Consider the following 24,708-nt stretch of genomic DNA (forward strand, 5'->3'; position numbering starts at 1 on the left):
AATTGTTTCCTAATAACCTCAAATAGAGATCAGGTTTACCTCAGTGCTTTGTAAATGTTTCACACATAGGAAGATCCATTTTCAAGTAAATGGAAAGAAACCTCTTGACTTAAAAAATTACACTTCAAAAATAGTATGCAAGAGGCTAAACTCTTGGGAATGTAAATCGGCAAAAAGCACTTTGGAAAACTGTCACTGTGGTCCAGCAATTTCACTTCTACTTATGTCTACAGCATAAATGTGCACATATGGTCACTAAAGGCATATTCTAGGATGTTCCTAGCAGCACTATTTGTGATAGCCCAAATGGAAAATACCCAAATGCCCATCAGTATAATAGACAAAACATGCAATACCATACAACAATGAAAATGAACAATATGGGTGAATTTCACAAACGTAATGTTGAGCAAAAGGGAGTCAGACAAGAAGAATGCAGACACTATTATCCCATTTATGTATAAAATACAAAACTATGTGAAAGCAATCTTGCTCAAAGCCAGGATAAAGGTTTCAATAGGGAGTGAAATATGAGGAAGGCTTCTGTCGTGCTGGAGAGTTCTGTCTTGATTGAGTGCATAAGTGTGTTCAGTTTGTAAAAACACATTGCATATGATATATGCACATCTGTGTACGTATATTGTACTTCAATGCAAATTTTGCAAAAAATCTTTATGCCTGTTCAATTCACAAGATTTATGTTTTATAAGCATATATAAGATGCCAAGAGATTTCTTTTGAGTCAGTATGGCAGAGACTGCTTGTTGTCTCCCAATTCCATTACATCTGTCTAAGTTTTAAATAGTATATAAAGTTTAGCTAGTCATATAACACTCAGTACAAAGACTGTGATTCCCTGCCTTTCGTGCCCAGCTGTGGCTCCATGACTGAATTCAGACCAATGAGACATAAGTATTGTATAATTGTCTTGTGGCTGTTTGCAGGGACCCTCTTTAAGAGACAACATAATCAGTGAACAGCTATTTGAGTAATTACTAAATATAAAGTGTAATATAATCAACAACTGTGTGACAGATCGTATGATTACAATATTCCCATTATAGAGTTGAACAAACTGAGTCTCAGAAATGTATACAAGGTCACACATCTAGCAAGTGAAAAACTAGATTTTGAACTTAGTTTTACCCAGTTAACTACATTTAATATTATTGCTTTCATACTCAAAGCCCTAATAGAGAAATATTAATCTATCTCTCTACCCACCCACCTACCTATAGTATAGCTATCTACATCTCTATCTTTCTTTCTATCTTTCTATATATCTAGCTATAGTATACAAGATATTATGACTTTAATATGTAAGATGGATTTGTGGAGATGGTAGGTTAGAAGCAAAACGTTGAATCTGGTATGAGATAATAGAACCTAAATTAATAAGGAGCAGGTAATATAAAAAAGAATGGGATAAATTAAAACAAACGTTATGAGGATTTTATTTAGGGTGTCGTGACTGACTAAATATTGAGCTGGAAGTATTAATTACAAATCTCAAGTTTTGAGTCTAATTGACTTTTACAGCATTTTATTTTGGTTGTAATGGAAATAAGGAAATACAGGGGGAGTACAAGTTTGGGAGAAATTATTAGAAGAAAAATATCAAACATGTTGACACACACATAGAATTATATAATGAGGTAAGAGAACAATTTGAGAAGGAAATTCTGTATTTGTAATTTAAAGCCAGTTACAAGACAAAATTTATTTTTAAATTTTTCCAGAGAATATGAATGTTTAAGTGGATTACTACTTTCCTAATGGATAGAAAGAATTGATACATTAAGATCACACAAATTGTATTCAATATTTTATGTGGTTTATAATGTAAACATCATCTACTGCATAAGGAGAAGATATCACTATTATGTTATTAATTAAGCAACTAAGAACTTTTTACAAATGTTGGTCATGTTCTGAAGATGTCAGTATCATTATAATCATCAAAACCATTTGAATTTCTACTATGTGCTTGACACTTTCTTTGGTACCAGGGCCGCAGAAAGATGTATGTCATGGTTCTTATCCTCTAGAGACGTACATTATGATAGGGGAGACAATATACAAAAGAATAAAGAAGATAAGGTGGCATTTGTTCTGTTAGATGAATGGTTCAGATAATCAATGTCATAAAAGTTAGAGGCAATTCACCTCTGAAAACTAGACGGTCATAGTAGACTTCTCAGCAGAGCTAGGACTCAAGCTACAACATATTGAAAGCTGAGACTTGTTTTGGATCCTGAAGTATTAGTACATTGGAACATTATGGAGAGAATTACTAAGCTCCATTCAATTGAAATCAAGATATTTTTGCCACTATTTTCTATCTTAAGCTAACTTTCAGTCAATGAATCTAATAATTTCTTCTTGAAATTGCCTTGCTCTGTTTGAAAAACTGTCCACTGTTATTTCCTAACATTCGGTATCCAGTGTCCGCAACCATGAGCTTTTGACTCTGATCATCGAGCTGAAATACAGAAGGTTACATCACTCATTTACATTATCACCCTCTCCCCACTCCCAATACAAATGTGACATTTCAATTTTGCACACTTCAACTCTCCTTAAATCATCTGTATAAAAACTTCAAAGCTTGATTGATGATGAATGAGCCATTGTCTCCTCAAGCACCCGGTTCTCATTAGCCTTTAGAGTCTCAGCTTATTAATAATGAACCTTGAGGGCTGACCCAGTGGGGTAGCAGCAATTCATTGTGCTCCCAGCTGAAAGGTCTGGGTTTGGGAAAGATACAGGAATCTCTGGCCCAAGTCCATTCCAGAGATGATGTATTAAGTATCACAGGTGGATGATGTGAGCTGTATTACTTTTGTATCATTATCTGCCAACAGACTTTCGTGGCTTAAGGTGACGACAGTGAGAAAGATACATTGCTTTGTGTCTGAGAAAATCCAGTAACTGCTTCCTGCAGCTTCATCTTGAAAATGGGCTTTTGCCACTTTGGACTTTGACTTCTTGATTGTGACCTTTGGCTTGGATAAGCAATAGAATTCTGATGTATGCATTATTCAGACGTTCCCAATTAGACAAGTGCAATATTTCTAATCTTTATTTACTTTTATTATCATTTTAATTCTAAGGTTGACCTGTAAATGCACCCATGCAAAACAAGACATTTAAATACGCAGTCAGGGATTGAGGTTAAGTATTTCATCCTTGCTTATTAGATATTTCTTATATCATTGTGCTTGTTAGCTTTGTGAGTAGAGGTAAAAAGTTTACTATTGATACTGATCACGTAAACTCAAGTGAAATATGGCTAACTGCATTTAAAATTATAATCTTTATTTTGTAAAAAGAGAAAGACATTCAGTCTTATTTATGAATTGTGCTTGGGAGTCAAAGCAATTTTGTTGACTCCTTAAACCTAGTCAGAAGGTCAGATTAATCTGTATTTTCAGCAGGGATGCTACATTACAATCAGGCTATTTCTTACAGGGCAGGGGCAAAAAACAGCCAAGATTTAGTATTTTATCACATTTTCTTTTGCGAGAATATATTTGCAAAATGTCAATGATTCTCTTAATGGTAACTCATCCCCCAGATTCACTATAATAACTAGCATTTGAAAAGAAATGAAAAGCACAAAATAACTATTTAAATAACACAAACATTTCCTTCTTTATTAGACTCATGCAAATGAGACTCGAGGGAAGAAATGGTTAAATGTACAAACTTTGTGGATTGGATCTCTGAGACACAAGTACTTTACACCTTCTTTAAAATGTCATATTGACACTTTACAGCTTTCTAAAAAGTAATTTAAGGAACAATGTGAGGTAGATTTATGGTTCAACATAAAAACACGCATTTAGACTTTTGTGTAGCACATGCTAGGTAATTGGTACAGGTTTGGGGGAATTTTATCTGTCTGGGATAGCTCATAATCATCATTATTCACCTGATAAATGATAACTGAATTTGGTACACAAAATAGGTTTAGGGATACCGATGAATATATCTAAATGTACCTTATAAATATTTAATGTACTGCCTGCAGTAATTTTGCACATTATCAATTATCAGCATTTTATGTAATAAAAACTATTTCTCTTTCAACTTATAAAAACTCTAACCTCAAAATTATATATGTATTTCATTTTTTATACTCCAGATATTATATTTTCTTTTATGAAGCAAACATTTATTGTGTATCTGGCTTGTGCCTTTCATGATAGACACTGGGGATACAGTTTTGAACAAAACAAAAATGACCCCTGGCTTAATGAAATGTAGGACCAATAAAAATCAACTGTAGAGTGTTTATGGAAAAAAGATAACTTTCATTCTTACTTTGATTTTGTCAGAATGTAATTTAAAATTAGGAACTATAACAGAAGTTAGTTGATCAATGTTGGTGACAAATATCAGGGTACAAGTTTTTTCAGTTCAATTTAACAAATATTCATTGACTAAATATTGCTCCAAGTTTGATAATATAGATACAGCGCTGAAAAATAGCCCTTGCCTTCATGGAGTTTAGTCTAATTATTTCAGTTACAAATCATGTGCTGTATATGTTAAATTTAACACATTGGAGAGTAGTGTGGACTACAGTATACTTACTCTGAATACAAAAAAAAAGTCATGCTTTTTTTTTTTCTCTTTTTTTACTTGACTTGCATGTATTAATCTAGTAGGAAGTGTTTGAGACACAAACATACTTAAGTGTTTAGTGGAGTTTTTTAAGAAATGAAATTATACTTTTTTTCATAGAAAGTTGTATTTAATATATCTTATTATAGTTAATGGTGGCATTTTTAAAGGAGACATAGTTTTGTGAACTTGCTGGAAATATTTTTATATAATATGATAAGAAAATTCATAACAGATTGTTTTCTACCAATTATTTCAATGACTAAGAATCTATTTGTGTCTCTCTTTATTTACTGTGATATATTTCCTACAGGGAAAGTGAAATTCAATGTAATGAGATTACCTTGAACTTCTTAGTTATTCAACATTTTTTGAGTCCTTCCACACTTCCAGGCATCTTTGTTTGAATATCAATGAAGTCTGGGTCTCATTTGCCTATCTTCCTTAGAAATTGTCTTTTTGTCATGGTCTTAAAATATAATTATTAATCACTTTATTTCATGCTAATGGGATAGAAGCTCTTGGTGTAACAAAGGTGGTACCTTCTAATAAATCTTTAGTAAAACTGATAGAAACTAATCTGTTAGCAAAGGTAGATTTAAAGTACAGCCGGACACTTTTCTGGTATCGTCCTGGATAAATATCTTACCAAGCTTTTCTCTTTCCAATCTTTGTCCCTTTTTCTAATCTAAACATATAATTTTAAAAAAGCTTTATAGTCAGCGAAGGCAGACACATTAGCTATCCCTTTTGTCCAGCAAATAATCTGTGTCTTTTAACAACTTTCTTGCAGGTCAATACATTTCCCTAGAATTTGCTTAGTCCAGCAATAAATCTAACTGAATATTTCCCCACAGAAGCATATTAAATCAATATTTTAACACTGTATAAACTTATAAAATAATGTAAACCATATAAATGAATAAGTGCAATTTTGACATTATTTTCTGACACGTTTAAGTAATCAGGTTGATCAAAAGAAAATGTAAGATGAAATGTACATAAAAACTTCTATAAATATCAATAAAATATACACTTTCTGATTGTGAGGTTATAACATTCAACTACAGATTATGGTCTAAGCCAAACATAACAGAAAAAAAGACTATTTTCAGGGAAAATATACATATACATTATTAAATGCTAAAACTTTACAAATCCCCCTGATCCAGAATTGCTAGCAGATGCTGGGTTTTGAATTCAGAATAAAAGTCTCATCCAGATTGATCATGATTGTAGTATTAATTTAAAATTTTAACATGTAAGATTATACTTGAATTATTATTGCCTCTTTTCTAAATCATTTTCCAAGTATAAGCCAAGCTCTTGAACAGAGTATTTCTAAGAAACAGATGTCAACATTGGTAACAGATTAATTTTTATCGAAGAACAGGATTTGATGAGATTATTGTTCAGTATAATATAATCTGATTCTATTTAAATATTTTTAGATAGGAAGTTGTAGATGGATACTGTGATCCGTCAGTATGAACTATTTGAATTAAAATGTAACTCCTGAAAAATATACTCTTTCTACAATGTTTGAGCTATTACCTTTTCTCTTCACATTTTTTTTTAAGTAGAACTTTTCCAAATGTAGACTGAAAAATAACTTTCATTTCCTGGATAGCAGTCAAAATCTCCTTTCTTTGTCACCTAATGAAGAATTGTTCCTAGAGCAGAAGAGCATCACCTAATGTCTCATGAGAAAGCTATTAGTATGAGATCGTCACATTTCTTAGATAGAGACTTAATGCCAAACATTAGTGTAGAAATCCATTTTCACAATCTTTATTACATCTTACATCTCCCCTCTGCTTTGATGAAGGTTGTGTTGTTAGGTCATGAAAAGGAATGAACTGGGTTTTGGAAGTAGAAACATTATCTAATTTCTTTTTGTTTCTTTTTTTTTTTTCCCCCTCACTTGAGGAAATGGATGCAATAGTCAGTGAAAGGATTAATGATGGAAATGGGATTGATTTTAAATGTGGAAATCCCTGAAATGTCAAAATTAATCTGAAGGATTTTATATATGCAAAGTACTAAGGCATTTTATATGTGACCACCAATCTTACTTCCACAAATACCTTTTTTATGTGTTTTTTTTTTTTTTTTTTTTCCTGCGGTACGCGGGCCTCTCACTGTTGTGGCCTCTCCTGTTGCGGAGCACAGGCTCCGGACGTGCAGGCCCAGCGGCCATGGCTCCCGGGCCCAGCCACTCCGCGGCATGTGGCATCTTCCCGGACCGGGGCACGAACACGTGTCCCCTGCATCGGCAGGCGGACTCTCAACCACTGCGCCACCAGGGAAGCCCCCATTCATTCTTTTATGCCCCTTTTCGGTTTAAGGGGACTCTTAAAGGTTTAGCTTGGGATACTGCACAGGAGAGGTGATTTTCTTAAGGCCAGCACAAGAGATGGAGTTAGTTGCCTTCCCAGTATCACGGACCTCTTCTTCCTCACTAACACCCCTGCACATTTGGCTTTTGTTTGAATAACAATATGTTCACCTACATACTTGCTCACTCAGCCTCTCTTGCAGTAGGAATGGCCATGGGATATTGTTCTGGCCATTGTAATGCAGACATAATCCTTGGGGAAAGCATGTCTTTCCAAATTGAAAGTTGAAGCTTCACCAGATGAAGTCTCCTGCTTGCTCTTCTGTCTTTACCTTGCCTTTAGATGCAGCAGCCATCATATGCCTTGAATGAATAAAGCCCACATACATAGCAGGTTGTGGGTACTGCAGAACAGCTAAACTAATATCCACACTGCCTCCGATAGGTTTCATATTATGTGAGAAAAATCATCCCTTATCTATATAAATTACTGTTAATTGGACTTTTGTTATTTGTATCTGGATGCTTTATGGACTGATATATGATTTCTCTTACCTTGTTCTTGTATTGGACAAGAAGAAAAAATGTGGTAGATATTGGGTAGGAAGATGCTATGTGTATTTCTCGCCAATTTCTTAAAATGATAAGAATAGTATTTTCAGAGGGAATATCTACATTTTTTCTGGATAACCTAAAGCTATCTGAATGAGAATCTATGTATATGATCAGCCATTGTTCAGAGAGGACAAGTTAGTTGATTAAGGCTAGAGTAGTGAAATAGAGAATCAAGTAAAACTTGGCTCTGATGCACATAATCCCACAATCTTGCCCTTATTCCAATGAACCAGAGAGTTTTTACGATATCTTGCTGTGTGTTGTTCTTAACGAATAATTGGCAATTCTGTTGACTACCTTTGAGATGAACAAAGAACACTTTTGTGATTGAAGCATTAATTTTGGCTCCCACTTTGCACTACTTATTACCTAACTGATTCCTGTCAGTGTCACATTGACTGAAACAATATTTTTAAGGGAAATTTGACAATTTGTAGCAAAAGTCTTAAAAATATTAATAATCTGTCTTAAAAATATTCACAATCTGTGAATGTTATTTATAGAAAGAATTTTAAAGAACTAATCAGAGATAAACAAGTTAAATTACCAATAAGAAGGCATTGGTTAAGTAAGTACTGTTTAAGTTATACCCTAACATATTATATGCTCCTTAGAAATAACATAGAATAATATTTAATTACCATTGAATACTCACCAGTTAGTATTAACAAAACTAGCAGGTTATGAATATTATATGTAATATTATTCCAATTTCAGAGGAAATAAAAAAAGACTGATAGCATCTGTACCAAAAAGTGAAGAGTGTTTCTCTCTGAGTGCTTCAATTATGAGTGGTTGTTTTTCTTTGTATTGTTCAATGTTTTCAAATTTCTGCAACCTATATGGCTCAGGAAAAAGATATTTTTAAAGATATCTTGGCTATTAACAAAGTAACTGTAATTTAACACTGAAAATAGCTTAACAGTAAATCATTTTTATTGACTACCTTTTATCATCAAAAAGTTTGACAACAAATCTATGTTTGTTTGTTTGTTTTAATACAGAAATCCTAAACGGTGGAGTCTATGTAGACCAGAACAAGTTTCTTTGTTATACAGACACAATTCATTGGCAAGATATTGTTCGGAATCCATGGCCTTCCAACCTGACTCTGGTGTCAACAAATGGTAGCTCAGGATGTGAGTAGCTTTATCCTTTTTAATGTCTCAAGAGATTCTTCTACCTCTTGTTTTCACAAGAATGGCTTATGTTTATCCTGTCATTAATAGTATTTTGAATTTTGACTGCATCCATTGAAATGTTTATTTATGTATGACAGGACATTCTTTTTGCTTCTAATTAACTCTCTTTTTAGAATGATACTCCCCCTTTACAAATTCTCATTGTCTTAACCTGATCCCTTTTGCTAAATCTAAATTATTTTACCATATTTCTAATGTCTAAGCATGTGGCCCATTGTCCATAAACTTAAGGCTGGTGTGTAACTGCTACTTCAACTCTTTGTGACTCATATACCACTGAGAAAAAGGTAGTAGAACAAAAATGTACTTTCCTATTCACTGAATTTTTTAGATAAGAAATAAAAACCAGTGAAAATTTTAGAATTCCTAAGCCTTCATTTACCCCTAAAACCTTCATGGTAGTACCTTATCACAATTCTAAACACTATAAATAGAATGGAGAAATATATATTTCATACAGAAGAAATATATATTACATTCTGGTTTTAGTCATTAGCCTAATAAACTAGCCAATTTCCCATTCTTAAAGTGTATAGTATTTCTACAACAGAGGATTTATTAGATTCAAACTGTTTAATGTGATTAAATGATAAGCAAGTAATATTTGAACTCTCATTAAAGCCTTTGGAAATTATTCTGCTGGGAATCTGTTTCACTTTTATACAGCAGGTTATGTTGTCCCCACATTTATTATTACTGACATATGTATGAGAACAGAATCTTTATCAAGAATTACCCTGGGTTTTATATTTCTCATCTATTATTATATGTTTCCCATCTGAAATCGTAACTATCTTCATACAGTTCAATGATTATTTGCAATAGTACTGATTGTGTTATAGCACTTTTGTAGGAAATCAAATTCCAAGGGACAATTATTAAACTTCTTGATGGTCCTAATAACAGAGAAATATGAATATACTTGACAAAACTGACAGCTGTGTTTCTAATAAGTGGCTAAAACTTTCTTTAAAAAGTAAAGTAACGTAATTTGCTTGTCACCTTTAAGCAGAAATTTGTATGAGATATCATCTTTGTTCAACAGTGTTCAAGTTGCATACCTTGTAAAATTACATGTGAACGAAAAATTGAATCTGTCCACACTAACAAAGCAAATGATGTGCTTCAGACATGGCTTCCATTTTTCAGTCTGCCCATACCGTAGTACACTTTATATGAGGGGGGAAAATCATAATGTTTGGATAAGAGGAAAGGCCTACTGACTTTCAGATTATTAGTTATTAGCCTATAATGCATGAATGAGATCAGGCAAGAATAAAGCCCAAGATAGAAGCCAAAGGGAATGTGTCCACCAGCCTTACAGGATGTGGAGCAGGAAAGGTGTGAGGGATTTACTGCACTTTCACAGATGGTATCTCTTTGTGTTATTCTTTTGAGGGTAAATTTGGATGTTTGTGGCTATAATTAGGCACCAGTAGCTGTATTTTTTTTGCATGCAAAAAATTGCAGGTACAAAAACTATAAATGCAGAGTAGAATCTTAACAAATGATTCTTTACAGATTAACCACCAATTGCTTGTTGAAGTTTTATTCTTTACATATGAGTTTTATTTGCTGACACATTATATACAGTGCATGATACCATATCTGATAATAATAAATTGGATGGCCTTGAATATTGGTTTTCCATGGCTTTATCCTGAGTCAGTTTCTTCACTTGCCTTCTCCCCATGGGTGATTACTGGCTGTTCTCATGGTTTAAAATTCAGCTTCCCCACTAAGTACCAGAACTACCCACCACCAACCAATCAAATCACCCAAGTTAAGACGTTGGTAGGCATCACTGAGTTCACCTTATCTTTGGTTCTTGACATTTATTTAATTGCTAAATCATGCTGAATTTGCCTATTTCTTCATTGTACGTATTTTTTAATACCATTGCTCTAGTTCAAGACTTCGTCTGTTGCCTGAATTCTTGGAACAGTCTCTGAATTCTTAATATTTTTTGAGGACATGACCCTTGTAGCAGTCTGGTGAACCCATAGCCCCCTTCTCATAATATTTAAAATAAATAAATAGGCTCAAAATGAATATTTTATATCATCAATTAATATGTATAAAATCAATAAATTTATAAAATAAATTATAAAGGATTACAACAAAAATTAAATTGAAATACACCTGTCAGCATACTTTATGTGATATAGTAATATACTTCTTTATTATTATATTACATAAAGTATTCTAACAGTGGGATTAATATGTAATACAGTTTGAAATAGTAATTGGCATAAATATTATTTTAAAAAGGGAAGTCACTTTAACAAATGGTGTTGGGAAAACTGGATAGCCACAGACACAAAAATGAAGTTAGATTTTTATCTTATGCTATATATAAAATTAACTCAACATGGTTTAAAGACTTAAATGTGAGACCCAAAACTAATGTAACATTTCCCCCATCAAGTTCAAGAACCTCATAAATTCTATCCACAGCCCCTTTAGGGGCCCAAGAACCCTTGGTTAAGAGCCCCTGTGTTTAACTACTCTCCTTGCCTTCAGTCCTGACAACTCCACCTGACAAACTGCCAGCAAGAGCTGTATTTAATGGAAATCTAACCATGACCTTGTCTAAAAACACTGTAACTGCAACTGACTAATGTAGGGTCAAAACCAACAACTTGGAGTTTTCAGCAGATTCCTACTTATTTTCCCCCTCTATAGAATGAGTTCTTAAAATTTCTTTGTCTTCACTGCCCTTCCTCTTTTGTTTGCTGGGCAAATTTTATTCATACTTTAAGATACTCATCAGTTGTTATCTCTTCTAAGAAGTGTTCTCTTCTATAAGCAAGATTAGGTAACTTTTCCTGTGTAACCCTATAATAACCAGTGCTGAACCCTAACTCACTCTAAAATGAAAAGTTCTTGTGGACAAGGTCCAATTCATCATCCTGTCCTCTGTTCTAGCACATGATAGATGGATAACAGATATATACTGAATAAATAGATAAATAAATGAAATAGATCAGGTCATAAATAGGAAAATCAGATGAATTTGTTATATTTTACTCCATCCATCACTTATATTTAAGAGAATGGATGTGAAGAATAAATTATAATCCACAGACAGGTATTTTATCCATTTCAAGTCTATTTCAGGTAAAGATGGCAATACACATGTATATGCTTAATTTAATTTATACTTATATAATTATGTTATACTATTTCTATTAATTATATTTATGTTCTATTTATATTTTATATTTATAATAATTATAAGATAAAATACGTGTCTACTTTTCCTTTAGTGTTTGGAGACACTGATTTGTTTAATAATTGTAAATATGTTCAAATCACATAATTTTGACCAAGAATTTAAGGATAATTCATTCTTAAGTGATATTTTGCAAAGTATTTCTTAACGTATGCTTTTGGGTTTTGGTACAATACTAATTCTTTTTTTTTTTTTCACATCTTTATTGGAGTATAATTGCTTTACAATGTTGTGTTAGTTTCTGCTGTATAACAAAGTGAATCAGCTCTATGTATACATATATCCCCATATCCCCACCCCACCCCTCTAGGTGGTCACAAAGCACCGAGCTGATCTCCCTGAATCTAAAAAAAAAAAAAATTCTGATGGCAACCTAGGGGTGGGGCAGGAATAAGGACACAGATGTAGAGAATGGACTGAGTACTAATTCTTAAAGCAGAAAAGTGCAATGTTTTCAAAAGCAACCTGGCTTTTTATTGACATACTTTTTGGCTATAATTGAAACAATGAGGAAAAGGTTTGAAGTGTGTGTAAAAACAATTTTTAAATGATACTACTTCTTTCAAAATATGTTATTTTGGAATAATTTTAACCAAATTGTATTTTTCAAAATATTTGAGATACTTCAGTCTAAACTTTAGCAGGATAAAGTAGAGACGAGTGTCTTTTTTCTTGTACAGATCCCTAGCATGACTTCTCTAACATTCTAACATCCTTGAATAGCTATGTCAATAGGGCCTGTGCAACAAGCTGCCCTTCAGAGTGAAAAAAAATCATATAGTGAGTTATGTTTCACTTACCTGGAGCTCTATAATAATGCTCATCAACATGAGAATATCAAAATGATGGAAATTACTTGCCCTCTAATAATTAAGCAAATGGAAGTAGATCAGAATCTGAACATGGAAAAATAGACAACGATATTTTCCAAGAAGAAGATGTATAGTTAAGAGAATGGATTTAGGAGGCTAACAGGCTTGTTTGAAATCTAACATTGCCTCTTACTAGTTATGTGACCTTGGGCAAGTCACTTATGCTCTCAGCATCTCCATTTCCACGACTATAAAAGGAGAGAGTCAAGAGCTTAGCTGAGCCGCTAGATTTCATGGTGGTCAGTTAAGACAAAGAACCAAAAAGAAGGTAACACTCAAGCTTTTAATCACTTAAGGCAATAGTATAAGCAAGAAGCTGCAGTGGAAAAAGCACCAAGTCCTCCACCGTGCCATTTTTCACCATGGAACAGCTCCAGGAGAGAGTCAGATGGATCAGGCTGATCAACACAAACACAGGAAATTGTCTCACTGCTGAGGGAGCCCCCAAGCAAAGGCTCCTGCCTGAAGTTTTATGGATCTGGGGGCCAGAAGGGAGAGGGGAGGGAGGGAGAGGGGAAAGGGCTGAGAGTGGGAAAGTACTGAGTAATGAGCCAGAGTGGGTTCCCCCCCACCCCTCTAAGGACATTTCAGCAAAGGCACCCAAGGCAGGCACTTGAAAAAGAGGCCTCCTACTGGAAGCACCTGGGCTAGGAATGTCAACATGCTTAAAAGCATGGCTTGTCAGGGAGCCCTGAGTCCTCCTTGAAAGCAGCTCCCTTCAGAGACCTCAGCACATTGACTGTGCACCACCTCTGCTGTAAGGAGGGCTGCTTTCCTCTGTGAGGGCTGCCAGGTAAAGCCTTCGTAGCTACCTATGGTCAGGCTTGAAAGATCACACATAGGTTCTTGGCTAAGAGCTTATATTATCAACTTCCTAGGGTTATTATGGATTATTATGAGGAAGAAATGAGTTAATATGAGTCAAAATTTGAGTGATTTCTTATAGTAAAGGAATAAAGTGTCTTCTGATTAAGATTTGTTTTTTTCATATGACTTGACCATATGTGGACAGAATTATTTTTATATGTGACAGTTACATTTTCATTATATATTAATTAGTGGATATTCTATTATATTTCTGTTTCATGTGTGTTTTAGCATCCAGAAGATAATATTTCATAGCTTGATCTCACTGAGACACTGAAAGCTACAACTCAGATGCTGCAGATCCTAGTCTTTTTTTTTTAGCTTACACCAGATGCACCTCTCATTCTCAATTGCTTTCTCAAACCAAATACCAGCTAATGACACAGTGGGAGTGTGGGGGAATTGGAAGATTCATAAAAGAGCATTAAGTTCACAAACATAATCTGAAGACTAATCGTTTGTTTAAACCAGATGTTCCACCTGCATTAAAACCATTAGTAGGGCTTCCCTGGTGGCGCAGTGGTTGAGAGTCCGCCTGCCGATGCAGGGGACACAGGTTCGTGTCCCGGTCCGGGAAGATCCCACATGCCGCGGAGTGGCTGGGCCCGGGAGCCATGGCCGCTGAGCCTGCGCGTCCGGAGCCTGTGCTCCGCAACGGGAGAGGCCACAACAGTGAGAGGCCCGCGTACCGCAAAAAAAAAAAAAAAAAAAAATTAGTAAAACTTAAAACTATATTTTTCTTTTAATGACTCTTACATATCTTAATAATTGTCTGCTCCTAACTAATACTGCATGTTGTGTCCTATCTAGATAATTTTGTTGAACTAGAAAATAATCGGATGTCAAAATACAGTTAAACTTGATTTTCTTAGTTTATCACCTGTTGTTACTCCTTCACTGTTAAAATAGTTACGTAAAATACATGCACTCTTCAAAGTTTAGAATTTTGTAGTAGAATAAAAACAAAATTTGCCCACAGTGCATTTCAATACAGCTTCAGTTTCTGTGTATTATATACACACATATCCACTTTTACATAAATGCATATATAGAATCAAATTATGCATATTGTTTTTAAAAGTTTTAAGATAAAAGTTTTAATTAGGGAAATAGAAAAATGTGAAAACGCATTAGAAAGCCTAAATGAATCTGCATGAACCCAAAAGATAGTTCTTTGAAAAGATGTATAAAATAAATTCTTCATGAATCTCATCTGACAAAACAAAAGAACTAAAAATCACTTATTGAATTCAGATGCAATTTTTCTAAACAAAATATTAGCAAACAGAATAGAATCTAGGAATATATTTTAAGAAAATAAGAGCAAGTGGCAGTTCTGACATATTTTTTATCTGTTGGTGAGAGTAGGGACTTGAATCTTACCCTTATCTGAGAGGGCCTTTATCATTATATTTATAAAAAGAGGTTTTCCAGGTTGACTGAAATTCACTCCAGGATAAACTGTTACGTAAGAATGTTACAAGATACAAGCACAATGTATCTGCTAGCTTGGTTTTCTTATTCTTTAGTTTCCTGGAATAAGAGTGCATTGTATCACTTTTTGAATAAATTTTTTATGACAAATCTTTATTTTCATCAAATGCAATAGTTTTCTTTCAATTAACTTTTTCATCAAATAGTATATGTACATAAAATTAAAGAAGTATGATCTTTGCTGTCTAGAAAGTGATAGAATATTCCTCAGGGGTACCTTACCTCAACCCCAGGTGGCAGAATGGAAGAATTCTCCCACAATAGACCTTTCCTAGCTCAGCTCAGTTCTCATATTTATCATTCATATCATGGGGTACTTTATTTTATTGCAAATCATATATATATATGCATTTACATATAATATATACTTATAAAGTAAACATATTGTATAAATGTGTGTATACACACACATACACTTACATATACACACATTGGCCTCAATAGTTTATGATTATAAATTAGTTTTCACTTTCCTTTTACATATAAACCACCTAAAATCTGGAATAAGTTCCATAGTCTCTCCACTCTGGCTGTGTTCTCTTACTGCCAACCCCAGCTTCTGCCACAAATGACTACAGTAAACCTCACAGCTATACTGTGTCCCTCAACTGCTGTGAAGACCCACTATACCCCCAATTTCCTCAAAGCATAAATGACATTAGTTATTAACAAGATTTTGCTAATAATAATAATGTTTATTGAGGGACAGAGAGGCCCAAACTTGATTTTTGTGTTCCTGCTCTTGTGTTGTAGGTGAGGATATCCCTAACTATTGGGACCCTCTGACCATTTGTAAACCTTAAGAACCGACTCTTTTATTGTCTGCTAGGCTTTTTGCCCCTTCTCCAGATGAAGGCTCATTTCATTTTCTGTTTCTGAATTAGTAGAAACATCAATTCATTGCATAAGAAAATGCCCACTCCAGGCATCGAATATAATGTGGCTTCCTTAGAAAGGTTTTAGTAGTACATGTCCCCAAGCATCAGTTCTTCAGTCTAAAATTATATCATGTCAGTAGTGTGCCGGTAAATATTTAATAACCTCTCTTCACAAAATAAAGAAGAAAACACGCCAACTTGTAGAGTTTGCTGATTTTCATGGTGTAAACATTCCTAACGTTATCCCTTTTTAGCAACCAATGTGGATTTTGGAAGAGATGCCCACTTAGCATACATTTAGGTAGTATTTCCAGCATAAAGAGTCAATAGATGTGAACTAATCAGGATATAATGAATTTTAAGTATATATTGCCTTTTTAAAATAAAAGTTAAATTGTGGGTTTATATATTTTAATATTTAGTAATGGCTGCATTTAAGAACCAGCTCTCACAATTATAGAAAATCTGACAGTCAGCTAGTCAGCTAAGTACACTACTACCATGTGTGAACATCATAGCCCTGTGTAGGTAATGCTGGGCTAAGCCCAGTACAGTGCTTATCATTTCTCCCTGTAAGGATGCAAAAGGAAAATTAAGCATACACATCATACATGGTATGAACTGATCATGGACCCTAGTCTCCTCTGGGGCAAATGGTGAATAAACACACACACACACACACACACACACACACACACACACATGCACACATACACACAACTCAGGAAAGAATAACCTCTTTAGAGACAAGCCAGTTTAATTCAAAATTTATAGAGGAAAATATCTTCAGGGTCATATTCTGCTAACATTTTTCATTTAAATTATTAAACAGTATACTTAGCTTCTGCATTCATGTTAACGTCTTACACTCAAGATTTCCTCAAGAATAACAGATAGAAGTTACCTGTTTAGCCTTTCACTAAAAGCCTTGCTTACAGAGTAAGCCTCTTTTACCCTCTCAAAGTAAACTGAGTTTCTGCCTCAAAGACTGATTCCTCTGTACCCCACAAACATACTGCTCTAGCTCTTAAAATGTTCAAATTTCTACCTTCAAATAAATCTTCATGACCATAGCTTGTTGGAAGGAAATAGCAGAGATGCTGTGTATCATGGTCTAGCATTACAAAAGGCAAGGGTTTTTATGTCCAATGATAAGTAGATTAATGGTTTCCAAACTTGGACATTTGTCATAATCTACTCCCAGAGATTCTCACTGGGTCAGTTTGGTTTAAGGATGGGAGGCTACCTATCATCAAAGTTCTCTAATTGATTCTAGCGACAGGTTGTAGGTAGCACTGATCTGGTGTAGGATTTCTATGCTAGTAAAATGATTAGCAAAGCCTATTATGATTAAGACATCTCAGACCTATGCTGATTCAAAATTGATGTAGAATATATAGGCTTGCTGCAAATGAGCGACCACCAAATACATGAGTCCCCTCTTAGAGAATATGTAGCGCTCTGTTGTCATGTGAAACTTCCTTCACTAATTTCATTGATAACTATAGCAATGCTTTAAGGGCCTGTGACCTTTTGGGCCTGATATATGACATGCATTGAAAGAACTGTATTTCTAATTCTTATAGAAAGTCTGTAAGGTAGATATTAAGAGTCCCATTTGGGGTGGCTGAGATAAATTTTTAGCAATAAGGACTCGCTTTCTTCCAGTGAATGGTGTGAAAAGATCAAAATTTTATGAAATAGCAGGTCTCTAGGTTCAAATTGTCAAGTTAAGGGCAGCCATCAAGATTTTATTGTTTGTCTGAGATTACTTTAGATTTTAACAAGTCTTTTCACTTATGGAAATTTTCATTGAAAAAATATATCGTTACTTAACTAAAAGTTGCTGATATTATGAAAATGGTTTTCACACTGTTCAGAGTGGAAAAAGGCCATGCAATCAGAATAATCAGCTTTTCTTTGAAGTAGTAACTCCTAACATTTTTAGAAATGGAAAGTTTTTGGAATTAGAGATCTTTAGCAATGAATAATGTCTTTTTTATTGGAAAAAAAAAGTAATAAGAGCTACACACTTTGAATTGGGTAACAATCACAGAAAATCTAATAAAAGTAATATAATCAAAAATAAATCTTTCCCAAGTATCTTATAGATGGGTGAATGGATAGGCAAAAGGTGGTATATACATACAATGGAATGTTATTCTGCCTGGAAAAGCAGGAAATTCTGACATACACTACAACCGGGCTGAACCTTGAGGAAATTATACTAAGTGAAATAAACCAGTCACAAGAAGACACATACCATATGATCCTTACTTATATGCAATACTTAGAGTAGTCAAAATCATAAAGACAGAAAATATAGTGGTGGTTGCAGGGGCTGGAGGTGCAGGGAGAATGGGGAGCTATTGTTTAATGAGTATATTTCAGTTTTATAAGATGGAAAGAGTTATGGGGTAGATGGTGGTAATTGTTATACAACAATGTGAGTGTATTAGTACCCCGACCTGTACACTTAAAACCAGTTAAGATGTAAAATTTATGTTATGCGTATTTTTCCACAATAAAAAAAAAATATTTGAAATGTAAAGCTAGGAACATTAACGTAAGTGACTGTCACTAAGAGACCTCTGGTGATCTTCCACATTTTTTATTCTATTTTTTCTACAATTAAAAAAAATGTCCCCCTATGTAATGTTTTGAGTCATCCTGCTATAAGAGGATTTGCAAATAATTCTAAGCTTGGAAGAATTAGGTGTAGGGGTTGAAATGCTAAGTTGATCAAAATTGACTTAAATTTTCAGAAAGTTTGAAACTTATCCAAACCAAATAAAATTCTATGTGGACTCAAATAACAAGTACTTGATTAATATGAAAGAGATTACAGAGCATTCCATGGTTGATTTGTTTTTTTAAACCTAAAGCCCTGTTTGTATACTGATGTTTAAAGCAACTATGTAGAATTGAATGAAAATTGTGCTGAATCCACTCAGTTTTACCCTCTGCTATTTTTCTCTGATTTGTTTACTCTGTAATGGGTTAAAAGTGATTATGTTTATGTCTGTGTCCTGTTCTACAACCATCACTCATGGATTTCCTTACATGCTTATTCCTGCTTACTAATGTAATTTTTTTCCTGAAACTCAATTGCACAATTAAGTAGAATTTAAAGAGCTTACATTTTCCTTTTCTTCTCTAATTTCTCATCACTTAGAGAAAGCTAGGAACTGAAAGAAAAAAGTAACTGAAAATGGTGTATTCAGGTTTTCCCTTTCATAAAATTTGCAAAGAATTTTCAGACGTCTTCCCTCTCCTATCGGTTCCACTCACTACGCCACTTTTATTTTGCAGTTTGGAGCAGAGGTGGGCGAAAGACTACTAGTTACGCTGGAGGGTTGGAGCAGGGGAGCCGCATCCCTACAATGAGCTGGGGAAAGATGAATAAGGAGATCAAGCTGCTAATCCACTTAGCAATCTTTCAAGCCTAGATTGTTGCAAGCAACCCTATGCAACTTTTATTTAATTCTTTGCTGCCTGGCACGAACAAATTATGTTCTATTTAGAGGTGATTCTTTCGGCAATTATAGGTGCTCTTTCTAAGCAGGGAAGAGAAAATGGAAAGGAAATTACGCAGTGACATTTCTCTTAAAGTTCTCCTTTAAGTATATGTAAGAGAAATATATAAAAGAAAAAAACCCACCTTGATTAAAAAAATGTACAAAGGAAAAGTCATCTCAAAATTAGGTGTCCTGATAAGCCACTTTTATTCTCCTACCTCCTCACACTTTATTAAACTAAGATTTTGATCTAAGTAGCCTTTTAAAAAATATTTTCTATAGAATCAGTTCAAACTCTGTACTCTGGAAGTAGAATACAGCGTCAGAAGAGCTATCTATACGCCCAAGTTGCTAGTTACTTTGTTGATAATTAACTATTACGAGTTAATAGTTTTATCAAAATGTGTTTTTCAGAATAAAGAAATTTGCTTTGCTAGAAATAAATATAATGATAAAACTAAAATTTTTTTTTTACATCTTTATTGGAGTATAATTGCTTTACAATGGTGTGTTAGTTTCTGCTTTATAACAAAGTGAATCAGTTATACATATACATATGTTCCCATATCTCTTCCCTCTTGCGTCTCCCTCCCTCCCACCCTCCCTACCCACGCCTCCAGGCGGTCACAAAGCACCGAGCTGATCTCCCTGTGCTATGTGGCTGCTTCCCACTAGCTATCTACCTTATGTTTGGTAGTGTATATATGTCCATGCCTCTCTCTCGCTTTGTCACAGCTTACCCTTCCCCCTCCCCATATCCTCAAGTCCATTCTCTAGTAGGTCTGTGTCTTTATTCATGACTTTTTTTTTTCTAAAATTCCATATATATGTGTTAGCATACGGTATTTGTCTTTCTGTTTCTGACTTACTTCACTCTGTATGACAGACTCTAGGTCTATCCACCTCATTACAAATAGCTCAATTTCGTTTCTTTTTATGGCTGAGTAATATTCCATTGTATATATGTGCCACATCTTCTTTATCCATTCATCCTATGATGGACACTTAGGTTGTTTCCATCTCCGGGCTATTGTAAATAGAGCTGCAATGAACATTTTGGTACATGACTCTTTTTGAATTATGGTTTTCTGAGGGTATATGTCCAGTAGTGGGATTGCTTGGTCATATGGTAGTTCTATCTGTAGTTTTATAAGGAACCTCCACACTGTTCTCCACTGTATCAATTTACATTCCCACCAACAGTGCAAGAGGGTTCCCTTTTCTCCACACCCTCTCCAGCATTTATTGTTTCTAGATTTTTTTATGATGGCCATTCTGACTGGTGTGAGATGATATCTCATTGTACTTTTGATTTGCATTTCTCTAATGATTAATGAAGTTGAGCATTCTTTCATGTGTTTGTTGGCAGTCTGTATATCTTCTTTGGAGAAATGTCTATTTAGGTCTTCTGCCCATTTTTTGATTGGGTTGTTTGTTTTTTCGTTATTGAGCTGCATGAGCTGCTTATAAATTTTGGAGATTAATCCTTTGTCAGTTGCTTCATTTGCAAATATTTTCTCCCATTCTGAGGGTTGTCTTTGGTCTTATTTATGGTTTCCTTTGCTGTTCAAAATCTTTGAAGTTTCATTAGGTCCCATTTGTTAATTTTTGTTTTTATTTCCATTTCTCTAGGAGGTGGGTCAAAAAGGATCTTGCTGTGATTTATGTCATAGAGTGTTCTGCCTATGTTTTCCTCTAAGAGTTTGATAGTTTCTGGCCTTACATTTAGGTCTTTAATCTATTTTGAGCTTATTTTTGTGTATGGTGTTAGGGAGTGATCTAATCTCATACTTTTACATGTACCTGTCCAGTTTTCCCAGCACCACTTATTGAAGAGGTTGTCCTTTCTCCACTGTATATTCCTGCCTCCTTTATCAAAGATAAGGTGACCATATGTGCATGGGTTTATCTCTGGGCTTTCTATCCTGTTCTACTGATCTATCTTTCTGTTTTTGTGCCAGTACCATACTGTCTTGATTACTGTAGCTTTGTAGTATAGTCTGAAGTCAGGGAGCCTGATTCCTCTAGCTCCGTTTTCCGTTCTCAAGATTGCTTTGGCTATTTGGGGTCTTTTGTGTTTCCATACAAATTGTGAAATTTTTTATTCTAGTTCTGTGAAAAATACCAGTGGTAGTTTGATAGGGATTTCATTGAATCTGTAGATGGCTTTGGGTAGTAGAGTCATTTTCACAATGTTGATTCTTCCAATACAAGAACATGGTATATCTCTCCATCTATTTGTATCATCTTTAATTTCTTCATCAGTGTCTTATAATTTTCTGCATACAGTTCTTTTTTCTCCTTAGGTAGGTGTATTCCTAGATATTTTATTCTTTTTGTTGCAATGGTAAATGGGACTGTTTTCTTGATTTCACTTTCAGATGTTTCATCATTAGTGTATAGGAATGCCAGAGATTTCTGTGCATTAATTTTGTATCCTGCTACTTTACCAAATTCATTGATTAGCTCTAGTAGTTTTCTGGTAGCATCTTTAGGATTCTCTATGTATAGTATCATGTCATCTGCAAACAGTGACAGCTTTACTTCTTCTTTTCCAATTTGGATTCCTTTTATTTCCTTTTCTTCTCTGATTGCTGTGGCTAAAACTTCCAAAACTATGCTGAATAGGAATGGTAAGAGTGGGCAACCTTGTCTTGTTCCTGATCTTAGTGGAAATGCTTTCAGTTTTTCACCATTGAGGACGATGTTGGTTGTGAGTTTGTCATATATGGCCTTTATTATGTTGAGAAAAGTTCCCTCTATGCCTACTTTCTGCAGGGTTTTTATCATAAATGGGTGTTAAATTTTGTCAAAAGCTTTCTCTGCATCTATTGAGATGATCATATGGTTTTTCTCCTTCTGTTTGTTAATATGATTTATCACATTGATTGTTTTGTGTATATTGAAGAATCCTTGTATTCCTGGAATAAACCCCACTTGATCATGGTGTATGATCCTTTTAATGTGCTGTTGGATTCTGTTTGCTAGTATTTTGTTGAGGATTTTTGCATCTATGTTCATCAGTGATATTGGCCTGTAGTTTTCTTTCTTTGTGACATCCTTGTCTGGTTTTGGTATCAGGGTGACGGTGGCTTTGTAGAATGAGTTTGGGAGTCTTCCTCCCTCTGCTATATTTTGGAAGAGTTTGAGAAGGATAGGTGTTAGCTCTTCTCTAAATGTTTGATAGAATTCGCCTGTGAAGCCATCTGGTCCTGGGCTTTCGTTTGTTGGAAGATTTTTAATCACAGTTTCAATATCAGTGCTTGTGATTGGTCTGTTCATGTTTTCTATTTCTTCCTGATTCAGTCTTGGCATGTTGTGCATTTCTAAGAATTTGTCCATTTCTTCCAGGTTGTCCATTTTATTGGCATGGAGTTGCTCGTAGTAATCTCTCATGATCTTTTGTATTTCTGCAGTGTCAGTTGTTACTTCTCCTTTTTCATTTCTAATTCTATTGATTTGAGTCTTCTCCCTTTTTTTCTTGATGAGTCTGGCTAATGGTTTATCACTTTTGTTTATCTTCTAAAAGAACCAGCTTTTAGTTTTATCGATCTTTGCTATCGTTTTGTTCATTTCTTTTTCATTTATTTCTGATCTGATTTTTGTGATTTCTTTCCTTCTGCTAACTTTGGGGGTTTTTTTGTTCTTCTTTCTCTAATTGCTTTAGGTGGAAGGTTAGGTTGTTTATTTGAGATGTTTCCTTTTTCTTAAGGTAGGACTGTATTGCTATAAACTTCCCTCTTAGACCTGCTTTTGCTGCATCCCATAGATTTTGGGTCGTCCTGTCTCCATTGTCATTTGTTTCTAGGTATTTTTTTTTATTTCCTCTTTGATTTCTTCAGTGATCACTTCGTTATTAAGTAGTGTATTGTTTAGCCTCCATGTGTTTGTATTTTTTACAGATCTTTTCCCTGTAATTGGTATCTAGTCTTATAACGTTGTGGTCGGAAAAGATACTTAAACAATTCCAATTTTCTTAAATTAACCAAGGCTTGACTTGTGACCCAAGATATGATCTATCCTGCAGAATGTTCCATGAGCACTTGAGAAGAATGTGTATTCTGTTGTTTTTGGATGGAATGTCCTATAAATATCAATTAAGTCCATCTTGTTTAATGTATCATTTAAAGCTTGTGTTTCCTTATTTATTTTCATTTTGGATGATCTGTTCATTGGTGAAAGTGGGGTGTTAAAGTCCCCTACTGTGAATGTGTTACTGTCGATTTCCCCTTTTATGGGTGTTAGTATTTGCCTTATGTATTGAGGTGCTCCTATATTGGGTGCCTAAATACTTAAAATTGTTATATCTTCTTCTTGGATCGATCCTTGATCATTATGTAGTGTCCTTCTTTGTCTCTTCTAATAGTCTTTATTTTAAAGTCTATTTTTTCTGATATGAGAATTGCTACTCCAGCTTCTTTTGGTTTCCATTTGCATGAAATATCTTTTTCCATCCCCTTAGTTTCAGTCTGTACATGTCTCTAGGTCTGAAGTGGGTCTCTTGTAGACAGCAAATATATGGGTTTTGTTTTTGTATCCATTCAGCCAGCCAATCTGTGTCTTTTGTTGGGAGCATTTAATCCATTTACATTTAAGGTAATTATCGATATGTATGTTCCTATTCCCATTTTCTTAATTGTTTTGGGTTCGTTATCGTAGGTCTTTTCCTTCTCTTGTGTTTCTTGCCTAGAGAAGTTCCTTTAGCAGTTGCTGTAAAGCTGGTTTGGTGGTGCTGAACTCTCTCAGCTTTTGCTCGTCTGTAAAGGTTTTAACTTCTCCAACAAATCTGAATGAGATCCTTGCTGGGTAGTGTAATGTTGGTTGCAGGTTTTTCTCCTTCATCACTTTAAATATGTCCTGCCCGTCCCTTCTGGCTTGCAGAGTTTCTGCTGAAAGATCAGCTGTTAACCTTATGGGGATTCCCTTGTGTGTTATTTGTTGTTTTTCCCTTACTGCTTTTAATATGTTTTCTTTGTATTTAATTTTTGACAGTTTGATTAATATGTGTCTTGGCGTATTTCTCCTTGGATTTATCCTGTATGGGACTCTCTGTGCTTCCT

General features: G+C 34.5%; 1 protein-coding gene across 1 annotated transcript in view; it reads left to right on the forward strand.

Moving 5' to 3' along the window:
- The window catches only part of ERBB4 (erb-b2 receptor tyrosine kinase 4), a 1,112,005-nt gene that overhangs the window by 728,769 nt on the left and 358,528 nt on the right, over nt 1-24,708 (forward strand). Inside the window, exon 4 of the mRNA XM_030852949.2 lies at nt 8,587-8,721. Within this exon, the coding sequence (XP_030708809.1) occupies nt 8,587-8,721 (135 nt within the window). The remainder of the gene's footprint in view (nt 1-8,586; nt 8,722-24,708) is intronic.

The sequence above is a fragment of the Globicephala melas genome, chromosome 7 (assembly GCF_963455315.2).
Source record: "Globicephala melas chromosome 7, mGloMel1.2, whole genome shotgun sequence".
NCBI classification, from domain to species: Eukaryota; Metazoa; Chordata; class Mammalia; order Artiodactyla; family Delphinidae; genus Globicephala; species Globicephala melas.